Source organism: Dama dama, chromosome 23 (genome assembly GCF_033118175.1).
Source record: "Dama dama isolate Ldn47 chromosome 23, ASM3311817v1, whole genome shotgun sequence".
NCBI lineage: Eukaryota > Metazoa > Chordata > Mammalia > Artiodactyla > Cervidae > Dama > Dama dama.
Window position 1 is genome coordinate 64,296,359 of NC_083703.1, and position 26,596 is coordinate 64,322,954.

The window sequence follows — 26,596 nt, forward strand, 5'->3', positions numbered from 1 at the left end:
ACCCTGGGGCCCCCCAGATGTAAGGCCCCCACCTCAACCTGATGGGAGAAGGAAAAGAGCCCTCCCCCACTCGCTTCCCTAGGATGGTCCATTAAAAAAAAATCCTAGTCATTTCAGAAATGAGGCTGGGGACAGGAGAAAGGAGCTGGAAGACAAGGCCAGGTCAGGCCCAACTGGCAATGTTGGGGTGGTGAGGACTCTTGAAAAGGGTTTGCAAGCACATCCCTAAGCTCAGGGCCTGCATGGCTGAGGGAAAGGAGACAGACAGACAGTCTGACTCCTCAAGGTCCTGTGGACACTGACACCACCACTGCCACCACCACAGGCCTCCAGATGGAGAATTTTCCCATTACTCTGGGATAGGGTTTGCTAAGCATCCCCTCTGGCCCCTGATCTGGGGCATCCCTGGGGTCCCTCTGAGACCAAACCTGGGAGAAGGAGGGACTCTAGGAACATGCAATGGCAGGGAGCAGAGACTCCTGCCCCCCCTGCTGCTCTACAGGATGGTAGCTCCGGCTGCATCTGGGCTCCGAGGGTCCTTCACACCGATGATGAAGTTATTGGTTCTCCGGCTGCCATGGACCCAGGATAAGACATCTACCTTCTCCACGTGGTGACCCCTGGCTTCCAGGAACTCAATCTCTTCCTCTGTGAACTCACCTGAAAACCATTCCCCAACATACACACATTCAGAGAGTTTAGAGCAGGGGTCCCCAACCTCTGGGCCGTGGACTGGCACCTCCTTGTCAGGTCAGCCGTGGGATTAGATTAGAAATAAAGTGAAAGTGAAAGGTGCTCAGACGTGTCCAACTCTTTGCAATCCCATGAACTATACAGTCCATGGAATTCTCCAGGCCAGAATACTGGAGTAGGTAGCCTTTCCCTTCTCCAGGAGATCTTTCCAACCCAGGGAGTGAACCCAGGTCTCCTGCATTGCAGGAGAATTCTTTACCAGCTGAGCCACAAGGGAAGCCCAAGTATACTGGAGTGGGTAGCCTTTCCTTTCTCCAGGAGATCTTCCCAACTCAGGAATCGAACCACGGTCTCCTGCATTGCAGGCGGATTCTTTACCAACTGAGCTCTCAGGGAAGCTTTAGAAATAAAGTGCACAGTAAATGTAATGTGCTCGAATCATCCCCAAATCATCTCCCAGGCACTCTAGTCCATGGGAAAATTGTCTTCTACGAAACTGGTCCCTGGTGCCAAAAAGGTTGGGGACCACTGGTTTAGAGCACTGGCTCTAACGAGCTGTGTGACCTTGGGCAAATTGTGTTACCTCTCTGAGCCTCAGTTTCCTCATGTACAAAATGGGTATTATCTGAGAACTTACCACATAAAGTTATTACAGACACTAAAGCAAATAATACACACAAAGCACAAAACTCAGAGCCCTTGAATATAGTAAGTGATCAATAATGTGTCATCATTCTTAATACTGGAAAAAGGGCTTGGCTTTGGGGGTCTTCATCCCATCTGCCTAGGCCAAGCTGCCATCATTACTTGCCAGCATTACCAAAAGGTCCACTAACTGGTCTTTGTACTTCAGTCCTGCTTCCCTACAGCCTATTCACATAGCAGCCATTAGTCAGACCATGTCACTTCCCCTGCTCAAAACCTTCCAACAATTTTGATGATTCTTAGAACGAAATCCAAAATCCTCACCAAAGTCTCTAAGGCCCAACATTATCAGGAAACTCGCATCTCTTTAAACTCCTCTTCTCACTTCCTTTTACTATCTTCCTTGCTTAAAACCCTGCTCTAGCCTCCTTAAGTAAATAAGTGTTAGTCACTCAGTCGTGTCCTACTCTTTGCAACCCCAAGGACTGTAGCCCGCTAGGCTCATGGGTCCATGGAATTCTCTAGGCAAGAATACTGGAGTAGGTAGCTATTCCCTTCTCCAGGGGATCTTCCTGACCCAGAGATTGAACCTGGGTCCCCAGCATTTCAGGCAGATTCTTCACTGTCTGAGCTACCAGAAAACCTGGCCTCCTTGCCATCCCTCAAGTAAGTCAAACATGCTCCTACTTCAGGGCTTTTGCCTCTGCTATTCTCTCTGCCTACAATGCTCTCCTACTAAATAATCACAGAACTAGCTCTCATACTTCCTTCTAGTTTTCAAGAACTTTCCTGACCACTATCTAAAACAGCAGCCCCTGTCATCTTTACCTTGCTTTATTTTCTTTCAAAGTACTTACTGCCACCTGCATCTTGTTTATGTATTTACTGTGTCTCCCTTCACTAGAAAATAAGTTTTCTGAAGGCAAGAATGCCATCTTGCTCACTATTGATCCCCATTGCCTAGGACAGAGTGAGGACACAGTAAATGTTTAAAATTTAATGGATAAATGAACAAATCAATCTCACTCTCCTGCATAATTTCAGGTCTTCATCATCTCTTGCGTGGACCATTATCCCAGCTGCTTTCTTGTGTTTCTCTGACTTAAGTTCTTCTCCTTTCAATCTACCTTCCCTACATAAAACAAATCAAGTCATATTCGCCCCTTGCTCAACTAGATAAAGTCCATACTTCTTAACATGAACCTTCGTGGTATGCCGTGTATCTTCACCTCCCACTGCTCAACAAAAATCTGATCTTCTTATTTCCCCAAATGGGATGATTTTGGGGTACTTCTTGAGATAAAGACACACATTGGATAACATTACATCACCAAGTTGGAAATATATTCCCTTTGGGGTTCACTTTCAGTCCTTTTGATAATAGAAAGGACTACATCCCAGTGTAGTCTCTAACATTTCTAATCTTTTTCTTTAAGAGCAAGCAGATCTCAGAACCATCTGTGGGCAAAAACATCTAACTAAAACCTAAAAAATTTGATTATTTTTGTAGCCGTTTACCATCTGTTTGTGGCAAATGATGCCATTTTCCCATTTGTGGTTATAAGATTTACTTTTAAAATACACTTAGGTGAAAAGGGAAGTCCATTTGTAGACACACAAAGCATTATGTAAATAATGCTTTAAATGGTGTGCAAATGTGGCAAAAGTCATGAAGGTACTGGATAAATTCTGAAGTTTGGGAAACCATGTCTCTAGTTCAGCTGGCCTCTTGGCTGCTCTCTGAACCATTTTTTTCTGTCTTTGTCCAAGGTATACCCCCTCCCCCTGGTCCAGAATGTTCTTTACCTCCACATGCCAAATTTCGGCTCATACATCAAGGCCCAGCTAGTTGTTACCTCTTCCATAAAGCCTTCCAGAGCCCTCAAGTGCATGAACTTTCCCTTCACCAAGCCTCTACTCTCCATATCCTCAGACTTGTGTGTCCTTCCAGGGAGGGCTGGGATGAGCACCCCTCATCCCCACAGTAACTTAGCACAGAGCCTTACATTTGATAGAGACCAGAAGATAGTAGTTAAGCAATATTCATTTTCAAGGAATTGACCTCATTACCCATCAGCTGGGATCCAAGGGACATTGGCCAACTACAGGGTGTAACTACTGAGGGTCTGTGGCTTCTAACATGCTTCTGTCCAGGAGATATCAAGAGTCATGCAGTAAAAAAACTGTTTTGGCATGTATCTGATATCGGTTCTGCCATTTATTGGTTTACCTTTGACTAACTAATAACCTCTGTGAGGATCAGTTTTTTTATCTATAGAATGGAGAGATTGAACAAGCAAGGACCATGTCTCATTCAATTCTGTATCCCTTTTGGACTAACATAATACATTGTTCTAATAAAAACTTCTCAAAGGTGCACATACTTCCCCAGTTATGAGATTAAGCGGGGTCCAAAATTAAGCACCCATCCTTCTTAGAGGAAAGTCTGTCTCCTCACCATAATCTCTAAGGTCTTTGATCTGGCCCCTGCCTGCTTCTCTGATCTTATCTCACCCTCACTCACCCTGGTTTCCTTTCTACTCCTGCAACACCAAGTCTATTCCTGCAATGAGTTCTTTGCGTTTGTTCCCTTGGCCTACATTCCTGCCACAGTTCTTCTCCTGGTAGCCTCTTTCCCACTCTTCAGATCTCAGCTTAAATGTCACCAAAGAGAAAGTTTCCCCAGTCATGGAGTCAGTCATATATATCATCCTGTTTTAATGCTCTGTGGAGAATTTATTTCACTTTTTCATGTTTCTTTATTTATTTTCCTGTAAGCCTGTAAATGCAGTGCCCCCAGCACCTAGGATAATACCTGGCACACAGTAGGTATTCAGTACAACTGTTGAATGAACAGTTTGCAAAATGAACAACTATATCTTATTTTACAAATGAGAAAACTAAGGCTCAGAGTGGAGACCTGCATTTTGCAAGGCCACAGACAGGAAACGGCAGGATAGATTTCAATTCCCAGACCTTTTACTATTCTGGTAGGAGTTGGTCGAAAGAAACCTGACTGTCACTGGCAGGGAGCTGGTGCCAGTCAGGGAAGGGGCACCCTTGGGAGGAGCCCCTTTCTCCACCCTGCCCTGTGCCCACCCCATGGGGACCTTTGCTCTTCACTCACTGTCCACCTGCAGGAGGTTGGTCTGCAGGTCCGGGTGCAGGCGACCACGGGCCAGGCTGTCACTCAGGTTCCGGTTCAAGGTCAGGACGTTCAGCAGTACCTGTAGGCAGCCAAGAGGCAGAAGTCAGGGCTGTCCCAGAGGTGTAGGTTCAGGCCTCCACAGCCCTCACCCCTGGTCCAGACTCCTTAGTATTTGAACCATTTACACCAGGGGTGTCATCTGAGTTTCTGAACAGCCCCAGAAGACAGGGAGGCCTGTGATGACCGTCTCTATTTCACAGAGGGGAAACCCAGGGCCAGAGAAGAAAAGGGATTCATTCCAGAGTTTGGAAAGAGCTAGGGAAGAGGCACCATTAGCACCAGTCTCCTTTAATACAAGCTGAGGCTCTCCTCCCTTCTTCTTGGCCAGGAGAGGGCTAACAGATGGGACTGTACACTAGGGTACACTACGTGCAGATACTTACAGCTTTGGGGTTGGAAGTGTGTGTAGGCTCTGCAACCAAATTGCCTGCCCATCCTTTTTATTTACTTAGATTGGAGGATGATTGCTTTACAATGCTGTGTTAGTTTCTGCTGTACAACAGCGTGAATCAGCTGTAAGTATATATATATCCCATCTCTCTTGAGCCTCCTTCGCCCCATCCCACCCCTCTAGGTCATCACAGAGCACCAAGCTGAGCCCTCCCAGTGTTTTATATAGAGTAGTACATACATATATATATATGTATGTATGTATGTATGTCAGTGCTACGCTCTCAATTCATCCTACCTTCTTCCCCTACTTGCCTGCCCATTCTTACTAGATTGAACTTCTCTGGGTCTCAGTTTCCTCATCTATGAAATAGAAATAAAGATTCCTCCCAAAGTTGGGAAGGTTATAAGGTTAACACATGTAACACTGCCTGTCACTTGGTAAAAGCTCCATGAATGTTAGCTATTGGTTATTATCTCCATTTTACAGATGAGGAGACCGAGATTCAGAGAGGTTAAGTGAATTCCCCAACACCACACAGTTGGAAATTGGCAGCACTTAAGCTGGGGCCCAGAGGGGTCTGATTCCAAAGCCCAGGTTTGTTAACTCATCATCTGCCAAAGTACAAGTCTGGCACATCAAACAGATGCTCAAGACATTCATGGAACTGTAGTGAGATGTTTTAGAAGGGAGCAGGCCCTCCCTTTCAAAATCAGACCCTGAAGAGGGCTGCTTGTTATTCGGATATTGAATAGGAGCACAATGGGACTTGACGTTGACAGAACCCAGGCAGCCCAGATGCTCTCTGATCTCTCAATTCTACTGACCCTGCGATTTCCCTGAAACCTGGGATGACATGAAGCTTCAGGGCTCCATTTTTACTGAGAGTGACATAGTTCATGTCTCCAGCGCTCAGGAGGGGACTGCCACAAAGCAACCTCAGCCCATGTTTGCTGTGTGTTAAGAGATGAAGACAGGAACTTTCCTGGTGGTCCAGTAGCTGAGAATCCATCTGCCAACACAAGGGACACTGGTTCAATCCCTGGTTGAGGAGATTCCACATGCAACTAAGGCAGTGTGCCACAGCTATTGAGCACGTGTTCTGCAGCTGGAGAGTTGCAACTACTGAAGCCCGTGCCTAAAGCCCTTGCTCCGCACCAAGGGAGGCCACTGCAGTGAGAGACCCACGCACCACAGGGAAGAGTGGCCCCTGCTTGCTGCAACTAAGGAAATCCTGTACACAGCAGCAAGGACCCAGCACAGCCAAAAATACACTTGATCTTAGCCAAAAGGCTGAGAAGCGATTACAGCCAAAAATAAATGTGCTTAGTTGCTTCAGTTGTGTCCAACTCTTTGCGACCCCATAGACTGTAGCCTGCCAGGCCCTTCTGTCCATGGGATTCTTGCAGCAAGAATACTGAAGTGAGTAGCCAGTCCCTCCTCCAGGGGATCTTCTTGACCCAGGGATCGAACCCGCATCTCCTTTATTGCAGGCGGATTCTTTACTGCTGAGCCACTGGGGAAGCCCCCCAAAATAAATAAACAAGAGATGAGGACAAGTCAGACATGAGGGGCATCCACAGCCCCGGTCACAGCTTGACTCCTAGCCATGAAAGGCCTACCTGGGGGAACCTCACCTGGGTCAGGCCGCTGAGGCCCCGGGCAGCTCCATTGGCCCCCAGGGCAAGGTAGGTCCCACAGAGTCCTTCTGCTGGCCGGACCACAGTGGGCAGCAGGAAAGACAGTGGCCGCTTCCCTGGCTGCACCGAGTTCTCCTGTTGTCAGAGACCACAGGGGAATAAGAGGTGGAACGGGACAGGAAAGGATTACTCCACCACTCTTCCAAAATCTCTCCCTCTCCTGAACCTTCCACAGCCCCAGTTTTCATGGGGGCTGCCCATTCCCAGGCCACAGTTTGCTGTCTGTGAAATGGGCAGGGTCCTTGGATAACTGAGGTAGATAATGGATTCCCTGAACTATGGGCTGCTAGGGGGCTACCATGGGTGGCGGGAGAGGGATCAAGCCCAGAAAGAGGACTGTGAGAAGGAACAGATTCATGCCCACCCTGGGCATCTCTATCTGTCTTTATCCTGCTGGGACCCAGCCTGCAGGATGCTAAGGACACTGCTCTCACAACAGACAATAATTCATATCTCTTTTCTCTTTGGGTCCCTCTTCAGCGCCCCTTCAGTGCTCAGCATCACACAGTCATAGACTGCTAATTCTGCAAAGTACCCAAAGCATCCCAAGGTGGCCAATATCCTCACTGTACAGTAGGTGAAGAGACTGAGGCCCAGAGAGGGGACAAGATTTTCCCCGGGTCACACAGTGAGACGGTGGCAGAATGGGATGAGGTTTCTTTGGATCCACCAGGCTCCAAGCCACTTGGGCTGGGGAGGAAGTGGATACCTTGTTTAGCTGTTTTTCTTGATAATATAATTTCCTAGAAGAAGTGGGGAGGGAGGGGCAGTCATGCCACTGCACCTTCTACCTAGATCTCAGGGTCCCCAGGGAAGAAGGGAAGCGAGGCCCTACCAGGCTGGGTGCAGGGTGGTTAGCAGTCCTGTTGGGCCAAGAGAAGTCCAGCATCTGGCTGTTGAGCAGGATCCCCGAGGGGGTGATGAGGCCGCTGCCAAAGGGTCGGTTCAGGGAGCTGGGGACCAAGGTCAGGGCCAGGTGAGCTCTGAGCCTGCCCTCACTCTTACCCAACCCCCACCTCCTTCCTGGTCCCAATGATCCTTTGTGCCAGGTTCTGAGTCTGAGCCGGCATACCTGACCATGGCCACGATGAAGTCGTCAGGGCCCATGATCAACACCTGGGCAGCCGTGGGAGCCCCGTTGAGCTCATAGATGGGCAGGAGCGGGACAGGGGCTGTCTGCGAGTCATTGATCTGGCCCCGGAAGTAGGCAGCCTCCACTTTGCTGAAAAGATAAGAAGTAAGAGATGAACACACACTGGGCACTCGTTACCCCCACCTACCACACTTTGTGGAGTCTCTGTGCAATTATTTGATTAAAACCTGCTTCCCCCAGCCCCGCCCCACTACTGAACTGTTAGATCTATGAGAGCAGAAGTTCACTTATTCCTGGCATATAGCGGATAGTTATTGAATGAATTGATTTAAATGTTGTTCAGGTTTTTCTGGAAAAAAAGAAGAAAAGCTCCTTCTTCCCAGGTGGCACTAGTGGTAAAGAACCCGCCTGCCAATGCAAGAGATGTATAAGACGTGGGTTCGATCCCTGGGTTAGGAAGATTCCCTGGAGGAGGGCGTGGCAACCCGCTCCAATATTCTTGCCTGGAGAATCCCACGGACAGAGGAGCCTGGTGGGCTACAGCCCATAGGTTCGCCAAGAGTCGGACACGATTCAATTGACTTTGCACAGCACAGGTTTTCTTCTAGAGTCAATGTTTAGTTTATTTCATGTTTAAATCAAATCTTTTAGTTACTCAACAATTCATTTGATCCTTTCTATTAAAGTACCTGGAACATAAGGGATGATCAGAAAAGATTTGTTTTGAATGAACAAACTGAATTCATTTAACTTAGTGTTTGTAGTCCAGAACTAAAGTTTTATTAAGAGTTCAGTCAGAGGAAGGTTTTGTATACAGAGATCTTTACTTGCTATTAGAATTTTTCCCCAAGGCACACAAGAACCTGGCACATTAATAACTATTTACTGGATAAATCAGTTCAATTAATTTAATATAGGAATATGTGAGTGTGTTTGTGTGTGTGTGTGTGTGTGTGTGTGTGTTTTAGGGTTAAATTTGCATTGATCTTGAGAACATGCAATTCTTCACTTTTTAAAGTTCAACCGAAGGTTTCTTACATGATAATGGTTAGTTAGTTATTCTGATTAGAGAAAAACAAGTTACCAAGGATTACTAAAGACATTCATTCAGTTTTCAACCATGAGGGCTGGTGGGCACACAGAGATGGTATGGAGGGTTTTGTTTCAAGTGGTTTGAGGGGGGTGAGCGGGAGGAGGCTTGGTTTTTAGGTTTTATCCCTGTGGCCTTGAACTGGTTATAATTTTTGGTTGCTGCTGTCTCTGCTATTTAATTATTAGCTGTTTATTTAGCCTCATCATTTCCAACTTAATTCATAGAGGGCTGTTTGAGTACTGGTATAAATTGACATGAACTATATTTTTGGCTTCTGATTTTCCCTTTAGCTAGCCTTTAAGTTCATTATAGTAGCAGTTAAATAGTAATCAATCTTACCCCTATTATCAATTGATAACAACAATGATATCTGTTGAATATTTATTACGTGCCAGACAACTATCTAAGCACTTTGCATGTATGATCTTGTTTATTCCTCACCATGACCTCATAAGGTTGGCACCACTTTAAAAATTTTTTTTAATTAAAAATTTCTATATTTTTACTTATTTACATTTGGAATCTTAGTTCCTCAACCAGGGACTGAACCTGTACCTCCTGCATTGGAAGAGTGGAATCTTAACCATTGGACCAGCAGAGAAGTCCCAAAGTTGGCACCACTATTGTCAGGCCTTTGTAGAAACTGAGACTTAGAGAGTTTAAATGACTTGCCAAAGGCTGCATAGCTAGTGGCTGGTTAAAACTGGGATTTGTACTGGGGCTGTCCAAATAGAGCCCACAATCTTACTACGTTACATTGCTAATGTAGGTACATTTTAATCAAAACCCCCACCACCTCCAGTATTTGCTTGGGGGGTCTTTTTCATTACTTTCTTTTTCCACTCCAAAGAGGGAACAGCTGGGTCCATATAGGTGCCCTCTGGGGTCAAAGGGCTTCCCTGGTGGCTCAGATGGTAAAGAATCCTCCTGCAATGCGTAAGACCTAGGTTCGATCCCTGGATTGGGAGAATCCACTGAAGAAGGGAACGGCTGCCCACTCCAGTATTCTGGCCTGGAGAATTCCATAGACAGAGGAGCCTCATGGGCTACAGTCCATGGGGTCGCAAAGAGTCGGACACAACTGAGTGACTTTCACTCACTGGGGTCAAAAAAATTTGAGAGCTGTATGAAGTAGACCACCTTGTTGTACAGATGGGAAAACTGAGGCACACAGTGAGGTGACTAGTGTCACACTGTGAACTGGGGTTGAGCTGACATTGACTTGGGACTGCAGGCTTCACTGCTCCACCAGCTGCTTCACCTGGTTCTTTCCCCACACCTGCCACCACCTCTGTAGTGCTCAGGGTCCTGCTCCTGGGGACCCACCTAAGCATGTCATCCATGCTCTCAGTGATGGTAGAATCGTAGATGGGATCTCCCAGTCTGCTGGCCAGGGCTAATGCAATCTTCAGGGTCTGTAAACAGAGCAGGGGTGTGAAGAGGCTGCCAAGCCCCTCCCAGCACCCACACCAGGATCTTCCTGTGTGAGGAAACTTGGAGGTGATTTAGTCAGGCCTTATGGCAGCACCCCATTCCCCCACTCTTGTGTCTCCAGACCCAGGTGGAGCAAAGGGGTCAGCCTTACCTCTGCCACCCAGTGAAGAGCCTGCTCCCGGGATACCAGGCTGGTGAGATTGAAGCCCTCGAGGATGTTGAGAGCACTGATGAGGGCAGGGCCTGTGTGTGGGGGTCGGGGACTGAGAACTAGGTGGCCTGAAAGGACAGGAAACGAGCGATGGCAGGGGAGGGGTCAAGGCATCTCCACATCCCACCATCACACAGGCTTGAGACCACTGCCCTGAACCTCCTCATCAGATAGGGAAACTACATTGAGAGGCAAAGGGGTGCATCCAAGTTCACATGGTGAGTCAAGGGCCGGGCCAGAATATTTGTCTTTTGTTTCCTCTTCCTTAAGAGGAAACTGAGGCTCAGGAAAACAGTGATTTGCCCAGAGCCACACTGCCATCCATTGACAGAACAGAGACAGGTATTCAGATGTCCAGATTTCTGGTCTACCATATGTCTCCTTTCAGCTCCTCCCTCAGGGCCCCTGCTGGTCCCACTCTTGAAACTTCTTGGAAATAGCAAATTTCTCTTCCAATTTGAGGTCTCTGTTATTAGATGTTTGGATATCAAAGGAATAATAATACCTGACAAATAACACTAATTAACTCATTTAATCCTTATAATGGGTACTGTTATCCCCATTTTACAGGTGAGGAAACTGTAAAATGAGGTAGCTGGTCCAAGGTTATAAGAGGTAAGGAGGGCCCAGAGTACTCAAGGTACTGGCATTGCCAAGAGAACCTAGTCTGGGGAGGGCAAATGGAAATCAAATATGACATGTCAAGTGCCAATTCTGTTCAGGGCAACTTCCAGCATCACCTCATCAACTCCTCATGGTATCCTGAGAGGCAAGCATTATTATTATCTCCCTTTTAAGCAAAGAAACAAGGCTCAAAGTGGTAAGTGGCTTGTTTAAGGTGAATGGCACAGCTGGTACCCAAAACCAGGTCTTCTGGCTCCAAGGCTATGTTCATCCTCTGCTCAATATTCCACCCCTTCTGGAAGAAGAATCAGGCCTAAGAGATGGAGGCCTGGAAACCTGAACACAGAAGCAGCCTCTGCTGGAGCTTGAGGTGATCTGGGCCTCCTGAGGACAGAAGGCCTAAGGGCCTTCTGAGGAACCCAGGAGCCCACCACTTTGGGTTCAACAAACATGGAGTTCACCCATGTCGTAAGCTTGACTTTTTGGGTTCCTCATTGGTTTTGAGTTTGGTAGATTTAGTTCCTTTCCTCTCCAGGGCCTCAGTTTTCTTTTAGCACAGTGAGGAGGTGGGCCTCTGACTGTCTCGAAGAGTTTGTTCTAACATGAAGCTAAGATGGATACTGGTCTTAAGGACTCATCTTAGGAAGTACAGGCAGTGAGAGAGGGGCTGGGGAGGGGGCTGAGACAACAACACAGAACCCAGATCAAGAAAACCTATGGCCAGAACCCCAAACCCTAGGCTTCAGCCTTTGACCAGACCTCCCTCTCCATCTCCTAAATATTTGGGGTAACTGACCCCATGACTACTTCAGAAGGTAGGCTGGCTCTGGCTTGCTTCAACGGTTGGCTGCTTAGGCAGCTCATTGCCTCAGTTTCTCTCTTGTGAAATGGGGAGGAGCCACTAGGCCAAAAGGATGTGGCCATGGACTGGGAGGCTTCTCCTCAGTGGGGACCCTGGGAGCTGGGGGAGAGGTCACCTCTGTACACGCCACACACAGGCTTCTCCAAGAGGGCACTGTAGTTGCTGAAGTCCTCCTCAGTTATGACGCCCCCTGCGTGCTGAGCCTGGAGAGGAGAGAATGACCCCCCACCACCATGAGTCACACACCACACTGGAAGCATGCAGTTTAGCTTAAGGTATATGTTTGCATCACACACAGATCAAATGTTTACAATTTTTGTGCCTTCTGCAATTCCCATCATGAGCTTTAGGGAACCCCATCAGCTGTGGGTACGCAAAGAAAAAGGAAAGGGAAAAAGCACTAATGATAAGCACCCAGTATGTGCCAGGTGTTGTGCTAGATACGATCTATGAATGACTTCCTTAGTCTGGCATCCAAGGCCCTTTGTGACCTGGCCCCTGCCTACCTCTCCCACTTCACGTCCTGTTGCTCCCCAATGAGCTCTGTACAGCAACCAGAGTGACCTGCAGATGCTGAACTCATGACTATGTCTTTGCACATACTGCCCCCTGCCTATGTAGAAGAAAGATTTTCCACTTGGCGGCAGCACTTGCCTAGGAGATATCAAAACTGAATTTTGCATTTCACTACAATCAACTAAAGTCACTCCAAAATCAGGAACTATGGATGACCCTGGAAGGAACAGACCTTACTGGACATAACTGAGCACTCCACTGACCAATGATCCAATCTTGTACAAACCTATGGCCTCATTCTATCCAACATGCTATTTTTTAATCCTAAATTAGCATAACCACTAGGAATCCCCTCCTCTTTTCTTTCTTTCTTTTTTTTTTTTCTTTTTTAGTACTTTTTTAAAACTTGAAACCTCTGGCTTCTAAACTACCCTCAGTGACCTACACATTGAATTTCTTGGCTTTGTCTGGTAAGTTAATAAACTCAATTGTGGGAAAGCTCTGATGGTCTTTTGTTAGAATCTTGTTCATTCCTTTCTCCACCATCAGGAGAAGATATTCGACCCAGGTCTGGCTAATCAGGGCATTTCTTTTCCATGCCACTGTGATTGGTTTGGGAATAGACCCATGATGGGCCAATGAGACCTAGCTTTGAGGTTTTGCTAGAACTACTGGAGTGAGAAGGCTCTTTCTTTGGGATGGCTTGCTGGAAGGATGGCTGGTGAACAGCAGGTGTGGAAAGGATCTGACAGAGAGTGACTTCAAATAAAAGAAAATAGAGCTGTGAGACGGAAAAAGAGAGACTGACCAAGTGTAGATGGAGCCCTTGGACCCAGGAGATCTAAAGCCAGTACTCTGCTGGGCTTTCCAGGGAAATCCATTTGAGATGGGTGTCTATAACCACATCCATAACGCCAGTGCCCAGCACTGAGGCTGGCACAGAGCAGATGCTCCATGAATGTAGAATGAATGATGGGCCTGTTTTAATTCCCACTCCCAATGCACAAATGAGAGAATCACTCAGTTGGCCCATGAATCCTTATCTCGAACATAATTTTCCATCAGTGGTTTTGAACTATCAACAATAGTTCCCAGAACCCATTACTGCCTCAGATTAAGACTCTTTGGAGTAGGTTGGTAAGCCCTTGTGTCAATCTTCCCTAATCCTGAGAGTCACCAGTGACGACTGTGTCTCTCCCTAGAAAACCCAGGGAGCAGGGTGGGGCTGTGGGCTCAGCGAAGCTGAGGCTGATCCTGGGTCCCCACTAAGCCTGGGAGGGCCAGGACAGCCCACTGTTAGAGGTTGGTCCCAACATTGGGGAGCTCAAAGATCCCCTCTCAATCAAGACAAAATATTCTCATCACCCTAGGAGGTTCTTTGTGTCTCATCCCAGTCAACTCCTCCAATCCCCAAACCACTGATCTGATTCTGAGGTTAGTTGTGCCTATTCTAGAATTTCAAGTGCATGGAATCCCCAGCAAACACATGTAGAAAGAAAGCGAGAAGCAAGGGGGAAGAGGACTTCTCTAAAGTAGGGTCCTCCGAGGTGGGGCAGGGGTTGGGGAAGTGCTACAAGGCACTTACCTCGGCCACCATCTCCAGGGTGAGGTTGCCACCTGCGTAGAAGGCGGCGGGGCCGTAGGTGCCAAGCACCTCCAGCACGGCCGCCAGGTCAGGCCGTCGCAGCAAAGAGCCAGGTAGTGGCGGGTGGCCCATCGGCAGGAACGTCTCACGGAAGCGGTCAGATGCATTGGGTGGCGGCTGTTCGGCCAGGGCTTGGGCTGCGGGCAGGGACGCGCGGCTAGGCTGGGGGCGTTGGGACTACACGCGCAACAGGTAGGGTGGATGAGGGCTGAGAGGTCGGCCCTAAGACCGCAGGCCCCTCCAGGAGCCTGTTACCGAGGAGGTGGGTTGCATATGAACCCTTCCCAGATCCCCAAATTTGAGACTCCCTCTCAGAGAAGATGTTGCCCAGTGGCAAGGAATCTGCCTGCCAATGCAGGACAGGCAAGAGGCACGGGTTGGATCCCTGGGTCAGGAAGATCCCCTGGAGAAGGGAATGGCAACCCACTCCAGTATTTTTGCCTGGAGAATCCCATGGACAGAGGAGAACTGGTGGGCTACAGTCCATGGGGCTGCAAAGAGTCCGACACGACTAAAGCCACTGAACACACACACACACACACACACACACACACACACACACACACACACACACACACAGTGAAGGTACCAGTGGTGTGGGTAGGGGGGTCTGAGGAGCCAATCAGAAGAGAGACACTTCCTGGCTTTGGACCCAAATCACAGAGGTTTCCTCTCCCCTCTCCATCAACCTCATGCCTTTCCCTCCACCCCCAGGCCCCACTGACCTAGATCATGGGTCACGTTGAAGCCATCTTGGGCCACAGCTGCTGCAAATGCCAGGACTTGGGACCATGGCAGCCTGGGGGAGCCGGAGAGCAGGGGGTGGAGGAGGTCCTGGGGGAAGGAAGAGGGGTCCTGGGGGGGAGGGGGGTTCCTGGGAAAGAGAGTCCTGGCAACTGAAGGGGATATTAGGAGGGGGAAGTTGGGAAGGGGAGAATCCAGGAAGGGAGGAGAAGGCCACCCAAGGAGGAGTGCAGACAGGGGTCCCTGGTCCCCAGGGGGATAATCCTTACCTGCCATACAGCTGGTGAGCTTCATGTAGCCCCTTCACCATTCCGGGAACCCCCACCAAGAGCCCAGGCTGGGCAAGGCGGGCAGGTGAGGGAGAGAGGAGACCAGGTCACTGGAAGGGGGGGTGCTGGGCTGAACTCCGCAGAGCCCCAAGCCAGGGATGGGGGGCTGGCACAGGGGAGAGACACAGGCCAAGTATCCCAAAGGAGGGACAATCTGTCCCCAGCATGCATTCCTCCCATCTCCCTGATTTCCTATCAGTAAATGCAGAAAGGCCTCCTTTCTCTATTATAACCAAGAGATTTATAAGTTAAGCAAACCCTTTTAAGGGCCGAGACAACAATTTAGATGGAAACCGGTCTATATTGGATTATACCTAATCTTGTCTTTTAGAACAGTGGACAAGGGACCTTCATTTAACCTTTTCATTATCACACCACCATTACTCTGAACCATGATAATTCAGGGGTGTGTTGGGCTTTTGCTACTGCACTAAATATCTATTTCTCCGAGTTAGTCTATTTCTTCCTTTGCACTCAGTAGATAGTGGGTTTACTTCCAGCAGTTCCTCTATAATCTTCCAATACGTCAGGGACTGGGAAAGTCACCGACAACAGCCTCAGAATGAGATGTGTGAGTGATAATGCAGCTATTTTGTGACATCTCAGACTACCCAGTGGCCTTTCTTCTTCCTTATTATGTGCCAGATAGGCAAGGTTGCCAGAGAAGTCAGGTGTTATTGTACTACCTGTTATCAATCACTCAGATTTTTTGGTTCATTATTTTATTTGGGGGGGCTGCCTATCTCCTTCATGGCCTGAGATCATCCTACTTAACTCTTTTCCTTGTCTCCATAGTAAATATTCAGCAAAGTAATGCTGGGGTTAGCAGAAGGGTAGTAAAGGGAGACACCCCCCCCCCTTCTCACCAGGGTCCCCACCTTGGTCTCCCAGGATCTCTGCAGGGCCTCTTCCCTGAGAGCCCCAGGTGCAGACTCCCGGAAATCAATTAGGTGGCTCTTATTTCGTCGAATGTCATGTACCAGCATCACTCCCCCACTAGGATAGACACAGAAGGGGGAGGGTGATGATAAGATGCCACTCCTCTGAACCATTAACCTGCCATTCCTCAACCTCCCCCATGGTGATGGCTGTAGTCTCAGTTTGTCATCTGGACTCAGGGGTCTGAGCTCCCTCTCCAGCAGGGATTCAGAGCCTGAGCTACTCCCCCAAGAAGGGGGGTGAAATCAAGGGGTTTGGGAACCCAGAGTCCACGGACCTCTTCCAGCCTGTTACTGGAGACTTTAATCCCTGATTAGGAAAACCCGAGAGACTGGGAGAGCAGGACCTTCTACTCCCCCTCCCTCATTCCTCCCCTTCCCCACCAAGCTGGACCCCTGCCAGCTTCCTGCACCTGCCTCTGTGGTATGGCCTTGCTCCCTCTCCCAGGACTGAATTACGTAAGCACAGACTGTACACAAAAGTTAGGGCCTGGAGGGTTGGTCTTGCAGGAGCCATGATATGGACTTAGTCAGCCTGTCCCTTGTCTATGGTTTGTTTCCATCTGAGATGGGGGTTACATCTGAGATAACTGGTTTGCAGCCAACTCATGTAATAGAGAAAGCAGGACAGATAAACAAAAGGGAGTGGTAGGAACTATGGCCAACTACAACTACGGCCCCATCATGGGAAGCAGCTTCTATTCAGCTCCAGATAATTGCAACCAGGTGAGAATGTAGGCCCAGTGTTATCATGTCTCCAGACTGTCCAAGAAATATTAGAGATCTAGATTTTTATGAAAATTCTCAATTTTTTAATATTAGCAAATAAATTTTTAAAAATTTAAGGGTGCAAACCAAACCAGGCTGTGTGCTGGGTGTGGCCAGTGGGTGGCCAGTTTATCATCTTTGTTTTAGGAGGTTTTACCCTGAGGTAGGGGTTTCCCAGGTGGCGCTAGTGATAAAGAACCCACCTGCCAATGCAGGAGATTAAGAGACGTGGGTTCCATCCCTGGGTCAGGAAGATCACTGGAGGAGGGCATGGCAACCCACTCCAGTATTCTTGTCTGGAGAATCCCCATGGACAGAGGAGCCTGGAGGGCTATAGTCCATAGGGTCGCAAAGAGTGGAACAGACTGAAGCGAATGAGCATGCATGCACCCACCGGGGGGTGTATTTTTGGAGGATAGAGGATTGGTTGCTTTCATCAGACTCACGGGGATTTAAGGATTTGTAAATCCTAAAAGTTTAAGGATCACAGCCTTAATTAATGACAGCATACTCCCTTATGAAGTCATTTTCCCAGTTAAAGAAAAACACCTCCTCTGACTCCATGAAAAGACAAGGGGGTAAGACTGGGTGCAGAAAGAGCAAACGAAAGGATTTGGGGCCGTCTACCCTCTGCTCAAACTAGACCTCCCACACACTGAGGATGATAAACCAAGAGACAGAAGTAGCCCTGGGGCACCCCAACCCTCACAGCTGGGAGCTTCTTACCCGCCCAGACCAGAACTGTGCGGAGCCACGATCCCCAAACACAGCGCCGCTGCGACAGCCGCGTCCACCGAGGATCCCTGTTTACTGAGCACCTCGATGCCCAGCGAGGTGCAGCGGGCGGCATCAGTCACCACAGCGCCCTGGTGAAAGATCTGGAAGGGACAGGGAACTAGGTGAGACAGTAGAAGCCCCCCTCCCCCCACCTCCCTAAGGGACCTCCACTAACTTCAGGACCTCCAACAGACGTTGGGGATGCGAGACCTGCCCTTTAATCCCCGACTTTTGCCTACGACTCTGCCTCCGACCCGATCCGTTCCTTTGTGTGAGCTCTACCCCCTCACGCCCGGGAGCCCCTCCCTTGAGACCTTCCTCCCCCCTCAAGTCACCGTCCTCTCCCCTTTCCATTTGCTGACCCCCTTCCATCACTCAAGCCCGTCCTCGGTTCCCACGGTCTCCTCCAGAGCTTTCTCACCCCTCCTCCCCTGGTTCTCTCCGCTCCCTCTCCGATCCCTCCCCCACCCCTCACCTGGGGGTCCCCGAAGTAGATCTGCATGATAAGGGCCACAGTGACCCCGGTGGCAAAGGTGAGACAGGCCGTGACGATCACCGTGAGCCCATCCTGGCGGCAGGAGCACTCAGACGCCGCAGCGGAGAACGGATCTTTGCGCGTCTCTCGCAGCGGCGACCCGTCCTGGCTGCCCATCTCCGACGACGACGAAGGTAGCCGCTGCAGCCGCGCAGACTTCAGGAAGGAGTCCGGATCTGCGGGCGGCGGGCCGGGGGTCTGTCTGGGCTCCTCTCACCGGGCCCTACCCGCCCTGTAGGCGGGGCTGTTCTGCGTCCCCCTCCCCTCTCTCCGCCCGGGTCAAACAGACGCCACTGGACCGCACTACCCACCTTTCCGCGTCTCTACGAGGCACTCCAGGGAGGGCGGAGCGGGGGAGGGGAGTGAGCAGGGTGGCTGGATTCCCTCCCGTCCCTAGACCAAATTGCCTGGGACCCAGGACTCAGCGCTGAGAATACTTCCTGGAGAGGCGGGGGTTGGGCTCTCCCGGGAAACCAGATCCTGCCCTAGCTGGGGCCCAGCCTTCTAGGTAGGCCACGAGGCAGCTCCATAAACCTAGTGGACAGGCCCTGGCTTCCAACCTTGTTTCCCTGATCCATCCATCCATCCATCCATTCGTTCAACAAATATGGAGGGTCTGCTGTTTGTCCGGTCCCATGCTAGATGCTGGGGGAAAGGAACAGACAGTTTCTGCCCTTCTGGGTTTTGAAGACGAGTGGAAAGAAGACAGTAAACAAATAAACAAAGGAGTATATCATTACAAGTTGTGGCAGGTACTCTGAAGAAAAAAAAGGATGACAAGGTCCTACTGTACAGCATAGAGAACTATATTCAATATTCGGTGATAAACCATGATGGAAAAGAATGTGTGTGTGTGTGTGTGTGTGTGTGTGTGTATGCGGGCTTCCCAGGTGGCACAGTGGTAAAGAATCCACCTGCCAATGCAGGAGATGCAAGAGATTCGGGTTTAGTCCCTCCCAGGTCCGGAAGATCTCCTGGAGGAGGAAATGGCAACCCACTCCAGTATTCTTGCCTGGAAAATACCAAGGACAGAGGAACCTTATGGGCTACAGTCCATGGAGTCACAGAGAGTCGGACACAACTTGGCAACTAAACAACAGCAACAACTCAGCTGGTTATGTTTGCTTCCAACCCTCAGCACCAACACCAGAGTCTGTAAATAAAACTGGAATTCACTCAACAGACATGTTAAATTCCCACGGTGGATCCAGAACTCTCCTTGTCTCCTAGAGGTTTCAAATGAAGGTAAGGGTTTTGAACTTATATTTATTGATGCTAATTATACTAGGAACTTTATATACATTCCCTCCGCTCCCATAACTTCTTGACAGTCCACTCTCTCCATTATACCGAAGAGTAAACTGGGGCTGAAGAAGGTGATACTGCCTGCTTAGAGTAAAAAATAAACAGATATCAGAATCAAGAGTCTCCATAACTTGAAAACCTCTTTTCCATTGCTCCACGTGGCATCAGGAGCCAGTGCTATCCTCAAAAATGAACCTTATATGCTAATTCAGGTTTATATTTCCAGGAACTTGTCCTTAAATCTGTTTGTCCAATCATATATGAGGAGTCAGAAGATAAAGGTGCTATGGCCCCATCATAATTAGATATATTCAAGTCTTCTTATTCTACCAATCATTTATTATGGTAAATGAATTATTTACCATAAATCAATCATTATCATTATTATTTATTATGAATATATAATATATGAATATATAATATAAATATGTAATATAATGTATATTACATATGAATAATATAAATATACAAGTGAATATCATTTTCCATTTATTCAATAAAAATATTTACTAGGTGCTAACTGTGTTAAGTGGTGGGGAGAAAATACCATTGATTTTACTGTTGTGTAAGGACAACAGCAAGACACCAGGAAAAGGCTATTTTGGGACCAGAAGAAACAAGTCTTTCAGAAGAAGAATGAGTTTAACTTTTGGCTATTCTGAATTTGTGGGTCAACAGCAGGAGTTATCTGAAAGGCAGTTGGCTTAGTAGGCATCTAAATTTTATTTGCTTTGACACCATTCCTCATTCAATTTTCTTTTAGAGAACACCAATTTCCCTCTCTCATTCCTCATTCCCTCCTCCTGACCAGAGTGAGAATATAACCTAGGTCTAGCCAATCAGAACAGGGCCCTCAGTACAGTGATTGATTCAGATGCATGTGACCAGCAACGGCACCAATGATACTCAGACTCTGGGTTTGTTTGTTTTTTTTTTTTTTTTTGGTTGCTTGCTAGAATACTGGGAAAGACAAAGACTTTCTTTCTGTCTAGGTTGCTAAGATGTAAGCCTATTACTGCTGGGGGCATCTTACCCCCACAAGATGAGAGGCTTTCTGAAGATGAAGCCCACAAAAATGAAGGCAAAGCAAAAGATGGGGAAAAGCCAATTCTTTTTCAAGTACTTCATTGCAACTATGCCTGAAGCCCTATATCCTGAACTTTTCAGTTATGCTACCCAGTAACATTCTCAGTTTTAGCTGGGTTTGTGAGAGACAAGGGGCTTCCCAGGTGGCGCTGGTGGTAAAGAACCCACCTGCCAATGCAGAAGGTCTAAGGGATGCAATCCCTGGGCTGGGAAGATCCTCTGGAGGAAGGAATGGCAACCCACTCCAGTATTCTTGCCTGGAGAATCCCATGGACAGAGGAGCCTGGCAAGTTATAGTCCATGGGTCACAAAGAGTCGGACATGACTGAAGTGACTTAGCACAGCGCAGCACATAAGAAATGAATCCTAAATAGTTTATTTGCTAGAACTCAGGAGAGAGAGCTTAGCAGGAGACTGGGATCATACCTGGCTTGCTTACTCCCTTGAGGGGAGAATCACTAAAGATTTTTTAAATAGGGAGTGACATGATCAGAAATGGGGGGTGGTGGATGGATTGAGTTGGGAGGGGTGGGGAAGAGGGAATGAGGCAGGAAGAATAGCTAGAAGCCTATGGGTAATACAGATCAAAGAGGATGGCAGCTTAGCCTACAGTGGTGATGCCAGGGATGGTGAGATGGAATTTGGAAGATACTTAGGAGGGAGACAGAAAGCATCTGGTCACCATCTAGAAATGAGAGGAAGGGAGAGAACCATGGGTGGCTCCAGGGCTTCTACCTTGGGACAGGATGAATGGCAGTGTCATTAATTGAGAGTGACACTGGGGGAAGAACAGGTGTATGGGGAAGAGATGACAAGAACAGCATGGAACATGCTGAAGGTGAAGGACTTGCAGGACATCTAGAGGCAGATTTCTGGGAAAGAGAAGAACACATGGGCCTGGAACTCAGAAAAGAGCAAAGAAAGTTCTCCCCAATCTTGGAGTGGTCACCATCTAGCTTGGTTACCCACAGAGCCTACTGCGGGGTACCTGACACTTGGTTCTGGGAAACAGTAGGCTAGAGACTAGCTAGGCACAACCAAAGTCCTGCATAAGAGGATAGGGCAGTGCCACCCAGTGGAACCAGCAGATTCAGAACATAGGAGGACATGTTAGCCAGTAGGGTGGTCCCGCTGATTTAGAGGAGCCTTGGGGCTTGGAAAATAGTGACGGGAGACATGGCTACACAGGTAGGATGGCAAGGTCCTTAGAACCTTAGCACACAACTTGGCCTAAAGAGCAGGTTCCCAGAAACTCCAGTGACCACGGTCTTTGCGGGACTTTTTTACGGTTGTGGGCAGAACCTGTATTAACTCTTCAAGGAACTCCCTGAGGTTTGATAACTCCCTCCCCTGCCATTCTTTCATCTTGAGATCTTCTCTTTGCATTCATTTATTTCTTCAACAATTTTTGCTGAGATATTAGCACTGTGCTGGATGGTGCATAAAGGATGGTGAACAAGACAGCCATGATCCCATCCTCATAGGGCTTGTAATCAAAAGTAACCCAAATAAATAATCACCAGTTTTGACAAATGCTAAGACATTCATAGGAAAGAAGGATAAAACATATCAGGGGTTTCCAATCTCTAGATTGGGAGATAGGCATTCGCAGTTTTGAGCTGGAAGAAGAAACTAAGGCCCAGGTCAGGGTATGTGTGCCCATAGACACACAGTGAGTCAGGGCAGTGTTGGGACCAGAAGTGGTATTCTTGACTCCTGCATAAAGAAACTGGTTTCAGTCCTGGTATCCACCAGGACATATCCTCCCACTTCTCTCTCGCTTCCTCCTGATTCCAGGGCTACTCTCTTTAGAAAAGAAGTTTTAATCTGCAGCTTTGACATGTGATGGCCATAATCCTCTCCATGGTCCCCTCAAATCCCCTTCACGTAGGCTATAATCGAGTCAGGTTGACAGGGGCTGAAAGTCAGAGCCAGGTGACTGGAGAGTTGTGGAGAGGGGAAGAATTGGCAGTTGTCAGCCTAGGCGTAGCTACTGAAGGGCCAGACTAGAAGGGGCTGGGCCAGAGAAGCAGAATCCGCCAGGCTGGTAAGGGACAGGGCTCAAGTGCAGGCACTGAGAGGAAGAGAGAGTGAAGCAGAAGGATGCTCTAATGCCAGGAAGTGACGTTGAGGGAATGAGGGATGGTGGGGGGTGGAGGATGAAAAATGGAGGGGAGGACAGAGCTGAGCCACATGGACAGGAGAGAGAGCATTAGGGAAAAACTGCTCAGAGAGCTTTCAGCTCCAGGTCTCCCCTAGGTCCTGTCTCATCCCTCCCTATTCCCACCTCTTGCAGTTCCTGTAGAGTGCTGAAGATAACACAGTAAAATTCTGGAGCCTGCTTGCTAGGGGGCAGGATACCTTACTAACATTCTGGCCTGATCCACTGCTCTGGGCAGGGTGAGGTATCCACAGGGCAGTGAAGGTGCTCTGGTCCCCAAGGACTTTGAGAGGTCACAAGGTCCATCCCCCTGTCTCCCAATACTCATCATTCACAGACAGCTGAGAGTTATATTCTCGTTACCTCTCCCTGGACATAAAGAGATTCTCAGTTTCTTCTCATGTCTTTCCTTCCCACAATCCCTGGCTGTGGGGAAGTTCTTCTCAAGACCTAGCCTCTATCCATCCTGCTGCAGTCTCTGACTTGATTTATTCTATCCTGTTTTCTGTGACTAGAGAAAAATCTAGTCTGCTGGGTGATCACAACTGTTCCTTAGGAACTGCCCTCCAACATTCCTTCCTTATTAGTTGGTTCTTCCCAAGGGGTAACCCCAACCCCTCCTACTGCAGTCCCCGGCATCCTTCTCCCTTGTCGCATCCTAAGCCTCCAAGGCAGAGAGATGCATCCCCAACCCCACCAGAAAATTAACAGAGACTGGGGAGGAGAAGGGCGAGGTCCAGGAGGAAGGGAATGAATTAGGGAGTTGGAGCTGGAGGTGATGCTCCGCGCAGATGAAGGAGGACCAGAGACGTCCCAGGGGGCAGGGATGGGGCCAGCGGGCCTCACCGGTATCCGGGTCTCCCAGGAAGGCATCCTCGTCCTTGCGGCCCCTCAGAGGGACCGCGGGCGCCGGCTCATCCTCCGGCAGCCTCGGGAAGCTGGTGATGCTCATGTAGTCCACCGGCGAGTAGGCGCCCAGGGCGCTCTCCTGACTGGCCTCGTTCTCCGCCGCCATCCTCGCCCGCGCCCCCCAGCAGCGCAGCGCCTGCCGGAAGTGCTGAGGCGGGGGCCTGGCGGGGTGGGGACGGGGGGGGGGGGGGGCAGGGGAGGAGGAGGGCGGGGCCTGAGCTCCTGGACTGCCGGGAGGGGGCGCCTCAAACCCTGACCCTGGAGGTGTCGGGATTTGACATACTCCTGCTTAGCATTATCAGCCGGCACCGGCCGCGTAGGTCGGGCTGAGAGTGTGGATGCAGAGCCTGGAGGACGAACCGGATCGCGCAGTGGGGGGTCAGGAGGGGAAGAGCACGCAGTAAGCGCGACCTGAGTGGCTCGGGGCACCTCACGCAGGCCAGGGACCAAACCCCTTCTTCCTTCCAGTTTGAGCTAGAAACCTCCTCAGACTCCAGGCTCCCTCATCGGCTCGCTGTCCAGTTCACTGACCGCAAACCTCTCGTCGACCCCAGATGCTGTCTCTAATGCCAAACTCCTCGAACCTCAGGCCCTTTCTTGGACTCTAAGATCCTTATTCTCCTATCTCATACTTCCTCCGACCCCAGAGCCCTCTTTCGACTTCAGACTCCACCTTCATCACCACCTCCGCCCCTAGCCCCAGCCCCCTACTTCATCCTCAACCTGCTTCACTTTGAGACCGCTCCTTGGACGTCTCTCCTGGGTCGTCGGATCCTTCCCTGGATCACCCCGCCTCAACATTTCGCCGACTCCTCTTTTAATCACAATCTCTTCTGGGACCCCTGACCTATTAGCAAGTGTTGAGCTTATGTTAGGATTTTAAAAGCGGGTCTCTGGATGGCATTCTAGCGATCATGATTTAGTTGGCTGGAATGGGATCTCTGGAACCTGAGTGTTTACCGTTATTTAAAGAGTTTTTTATGTGGTTCTGGAAAGGACACTTAGAGAAAGAAAAAATGGTGGTGGTGATGATATGGCAGGAATGGGCTGCGGTGGGAGAGGGTAGGGAATGGATCTATGCGTTCTCCTACTCTGTCTGTGACTGCTTACAAACTGTGTAATCTTGGGCAAAATACCCAATTTCATTCAGTATGGGGTTTCTTCATCTGTAAAATGGAGAGAATAATAGTAGCCATCTTTGCTTGTGAAGATTAAATCGCATTTGGAAAGTTTTTAAAATATGGCTTGACACCTGCTTAATACAGTAAATGCCATAATCTTTATCAGCATTTCCTTAATCTCGTGGATTCTCATCTTGTCCAACATGACCCAAACACTTCCCACTCTGACAAATTCCAACTACACCAGAGCTTGCTCTACTACCCTGTCTCCAAGGATGGGATGTTGGTTCCCTCTGTTATTAGGCCTCTTGTCCAAATTTCCATTTAACAGTCTATCTGCCTGTCTTCCAGTACTCACAGACAGATGAGAATCATATTCTTGTTACCTTTCCCTGGGCATGAAGGGAATATCAGCTTCTTCTCTTGGTCTCTCTTTTCCACAATCCCTGGCAGGGGGAGGGGGCTGGTTAAGCCCTGGCCACATATCCCCTCCTCCCCCAACCCCAGGCTCCAGATTTAGAGGTGACTTTAACCACATGAAATCCGTTTGGGGTATAGCATCTGCCATGCCACCTATAGACAGGAGAGGGCAGCAGTGTGTTGGGAAACCGCTCTGGAGCTTAAGAGAAGAGCTGCGAAGGGCAAGAGGTAGAGGGCTGCCCAGAATTTTGTGTGTGGGACTGGAAGAGGACTGTTTATACTAGGACCGTGTGCCCTTGGACTAGAACTATTTGCCATCACTTCATGGCAAATAGATGGGGAAACAATGGAAAGAGTGATAGACTTTATTTTCTTGGGCTCCAAAATCACTGCAGATGGTGACTACAGCCTTGAAATTAAAAGATGCTTGCTCCTTGGAAGAAAAGCTATGACCAAGACAGCATATTAAAAAAGCAGAAACATTACTTTGCCGACAAAGATCCATCTAGTCAAAGCTATGATTTTTCCAGGAGTCATGTATGGATGTGAGAGTTGGACCATAAAGAAAACTGAACACCGAAGGATTGATGCTTTTGAACTGTGGAGTTGGAGAAGACTCTTGAGAGTCCCTTGAACTGCAAGGAGGTCAAACCAGCCCATCCTAAAGGAAATCAGTCCTCAATATTCATTGGAAGGACTGATGCTGACGCTGAAGTTCCAATACTTTGGCCACCTGATGGGAAGAACTGACTCGTTGGAAAAGACTCTGATGCTGGGAAAGACTGAAGGCAGGAGGAGAAGGGGTCGACAGAGGAAGAGATGGTTGGATGGCATCACCGACTCAATGGACATGAGTTTGAGCAAGCTCTGGGAATTGGTGATGGACAAGGAAGCCTGGTGTGCTGCAGTTCATGGGGTTGCAAAGAGTTGGACATGACTGAGTGACTGAACTGAACTGAACCGTGTGCCCTAACATGTGCCTTTTTCTCCACAGAGTGGTCCTATCTCCTCAGTGAGGTCTAAATGGCTTATTATGCTTCAGTGAAGTCTGATGCCCTGAGTAGGGTCTGTCCTCACTGAATGAAGTGTGTGTTCACTCAGTGATGTGCATTTCCTCAGGCCCTTCATGATGCTGAGTCCTCTCAGTTAATACCCCCTCGATGAAGTGTCTGTCTTCTTGGTGGGCTCTGTGTCTATTCTATGTGTTCTTTACCCCTTCAGAGAGCCTTGAGACCATTCCCTTAGGCTTAGGTAGGCTCTGGATCAAGATCTGACCATGGGGAGGTTCCCCCCCAACCCAGTTTAGGAGAGTTGGACTATAAAGAAAACTGAGCGCCGAAGAATTGATGCTTTTGAACTGTGGTGTTGGAGAAGACTCTGGAGAGTCC

The 26,596-nt window shown here is 48.8% G+C and overlaps 1 protein-coding gene across 4 annotated transcripts; it reads right to left on the reverse strand.

Moving 5' to 3' along the window:
* Positions 1-23,798, reverse strand: GGT7 (gamma-glutamyltransferase 7). Of its 4 annotated transcripts, none has more exons than XM_061127125.1 (15): positions 23,605-23,798; positions 18,147-18,382; positions 17,621-17,772; positions 16,067-16,184; positions 15,129-15,196; positions 14,841-14,914; positions 14,056-14,252; positions 12,070-12,157; positions 10,409-10,536; positions 10,150-10,238; positions 7,710-7,859; positions 7,473-7,590; positions 6,575-6,712; positions 4,473-4,565; positions 1-660 (listed from the first exon to the last, which is right to left on the reverse strand). In XM_061127125.1, the coding sequence occupies exons 1-15, from the start codon at positions 23,771-23,773 to the stop codon at positions 598-600; spliced, it is 1,881 nt and encodes a 626-aa protein (XP_060983108.1). In that variant the 5' UTR covers positions 23,774-23,798; the 3' UTR covers positions 1-597. The 4 variants fall into 4 exon arrangements, with proteins under 4 accessions (XP_060983108.1, XP_060983105.1, XP_060983106.1 ...); XM_061127122.1 differs by having other exon boundaries at positions 2-660; positions 4,466-4,565; positions 16,055-16,184; XM_061127123.1 differs by having other exon boundaries at positions 3-660; positions 4,466-4,565.
* Between the last annotated feature and the right edge of the window lie 2,798 nt (positions 23,799-26,596).

Bases quoted from the DNA above. Each gene is read 5' to 3' on its own strand.
- GGT7 (XM_061127122.1), bottom strand. From the start codon at position 23,773: ATGGCGGCGGAGAACGAGGCCAGTCAGGAGAGCGCCCTGGGCGCCTAC. The intron at 18,383-23,604 runs GTGAGGCCCGCT...CGCCGCCCGCAG, and splicing joins CCTGGGAGACCCGGATACCG to ATCCGGACTCCTTCCTGAAG. The intron at 4,566-6,574 runs GTGAGGTTCCCC...GGCTGCCTACAG, and splicing joins GCCTCAGCGGCCTGACCCAG to GTACTGCTGAACGTCCTGAC.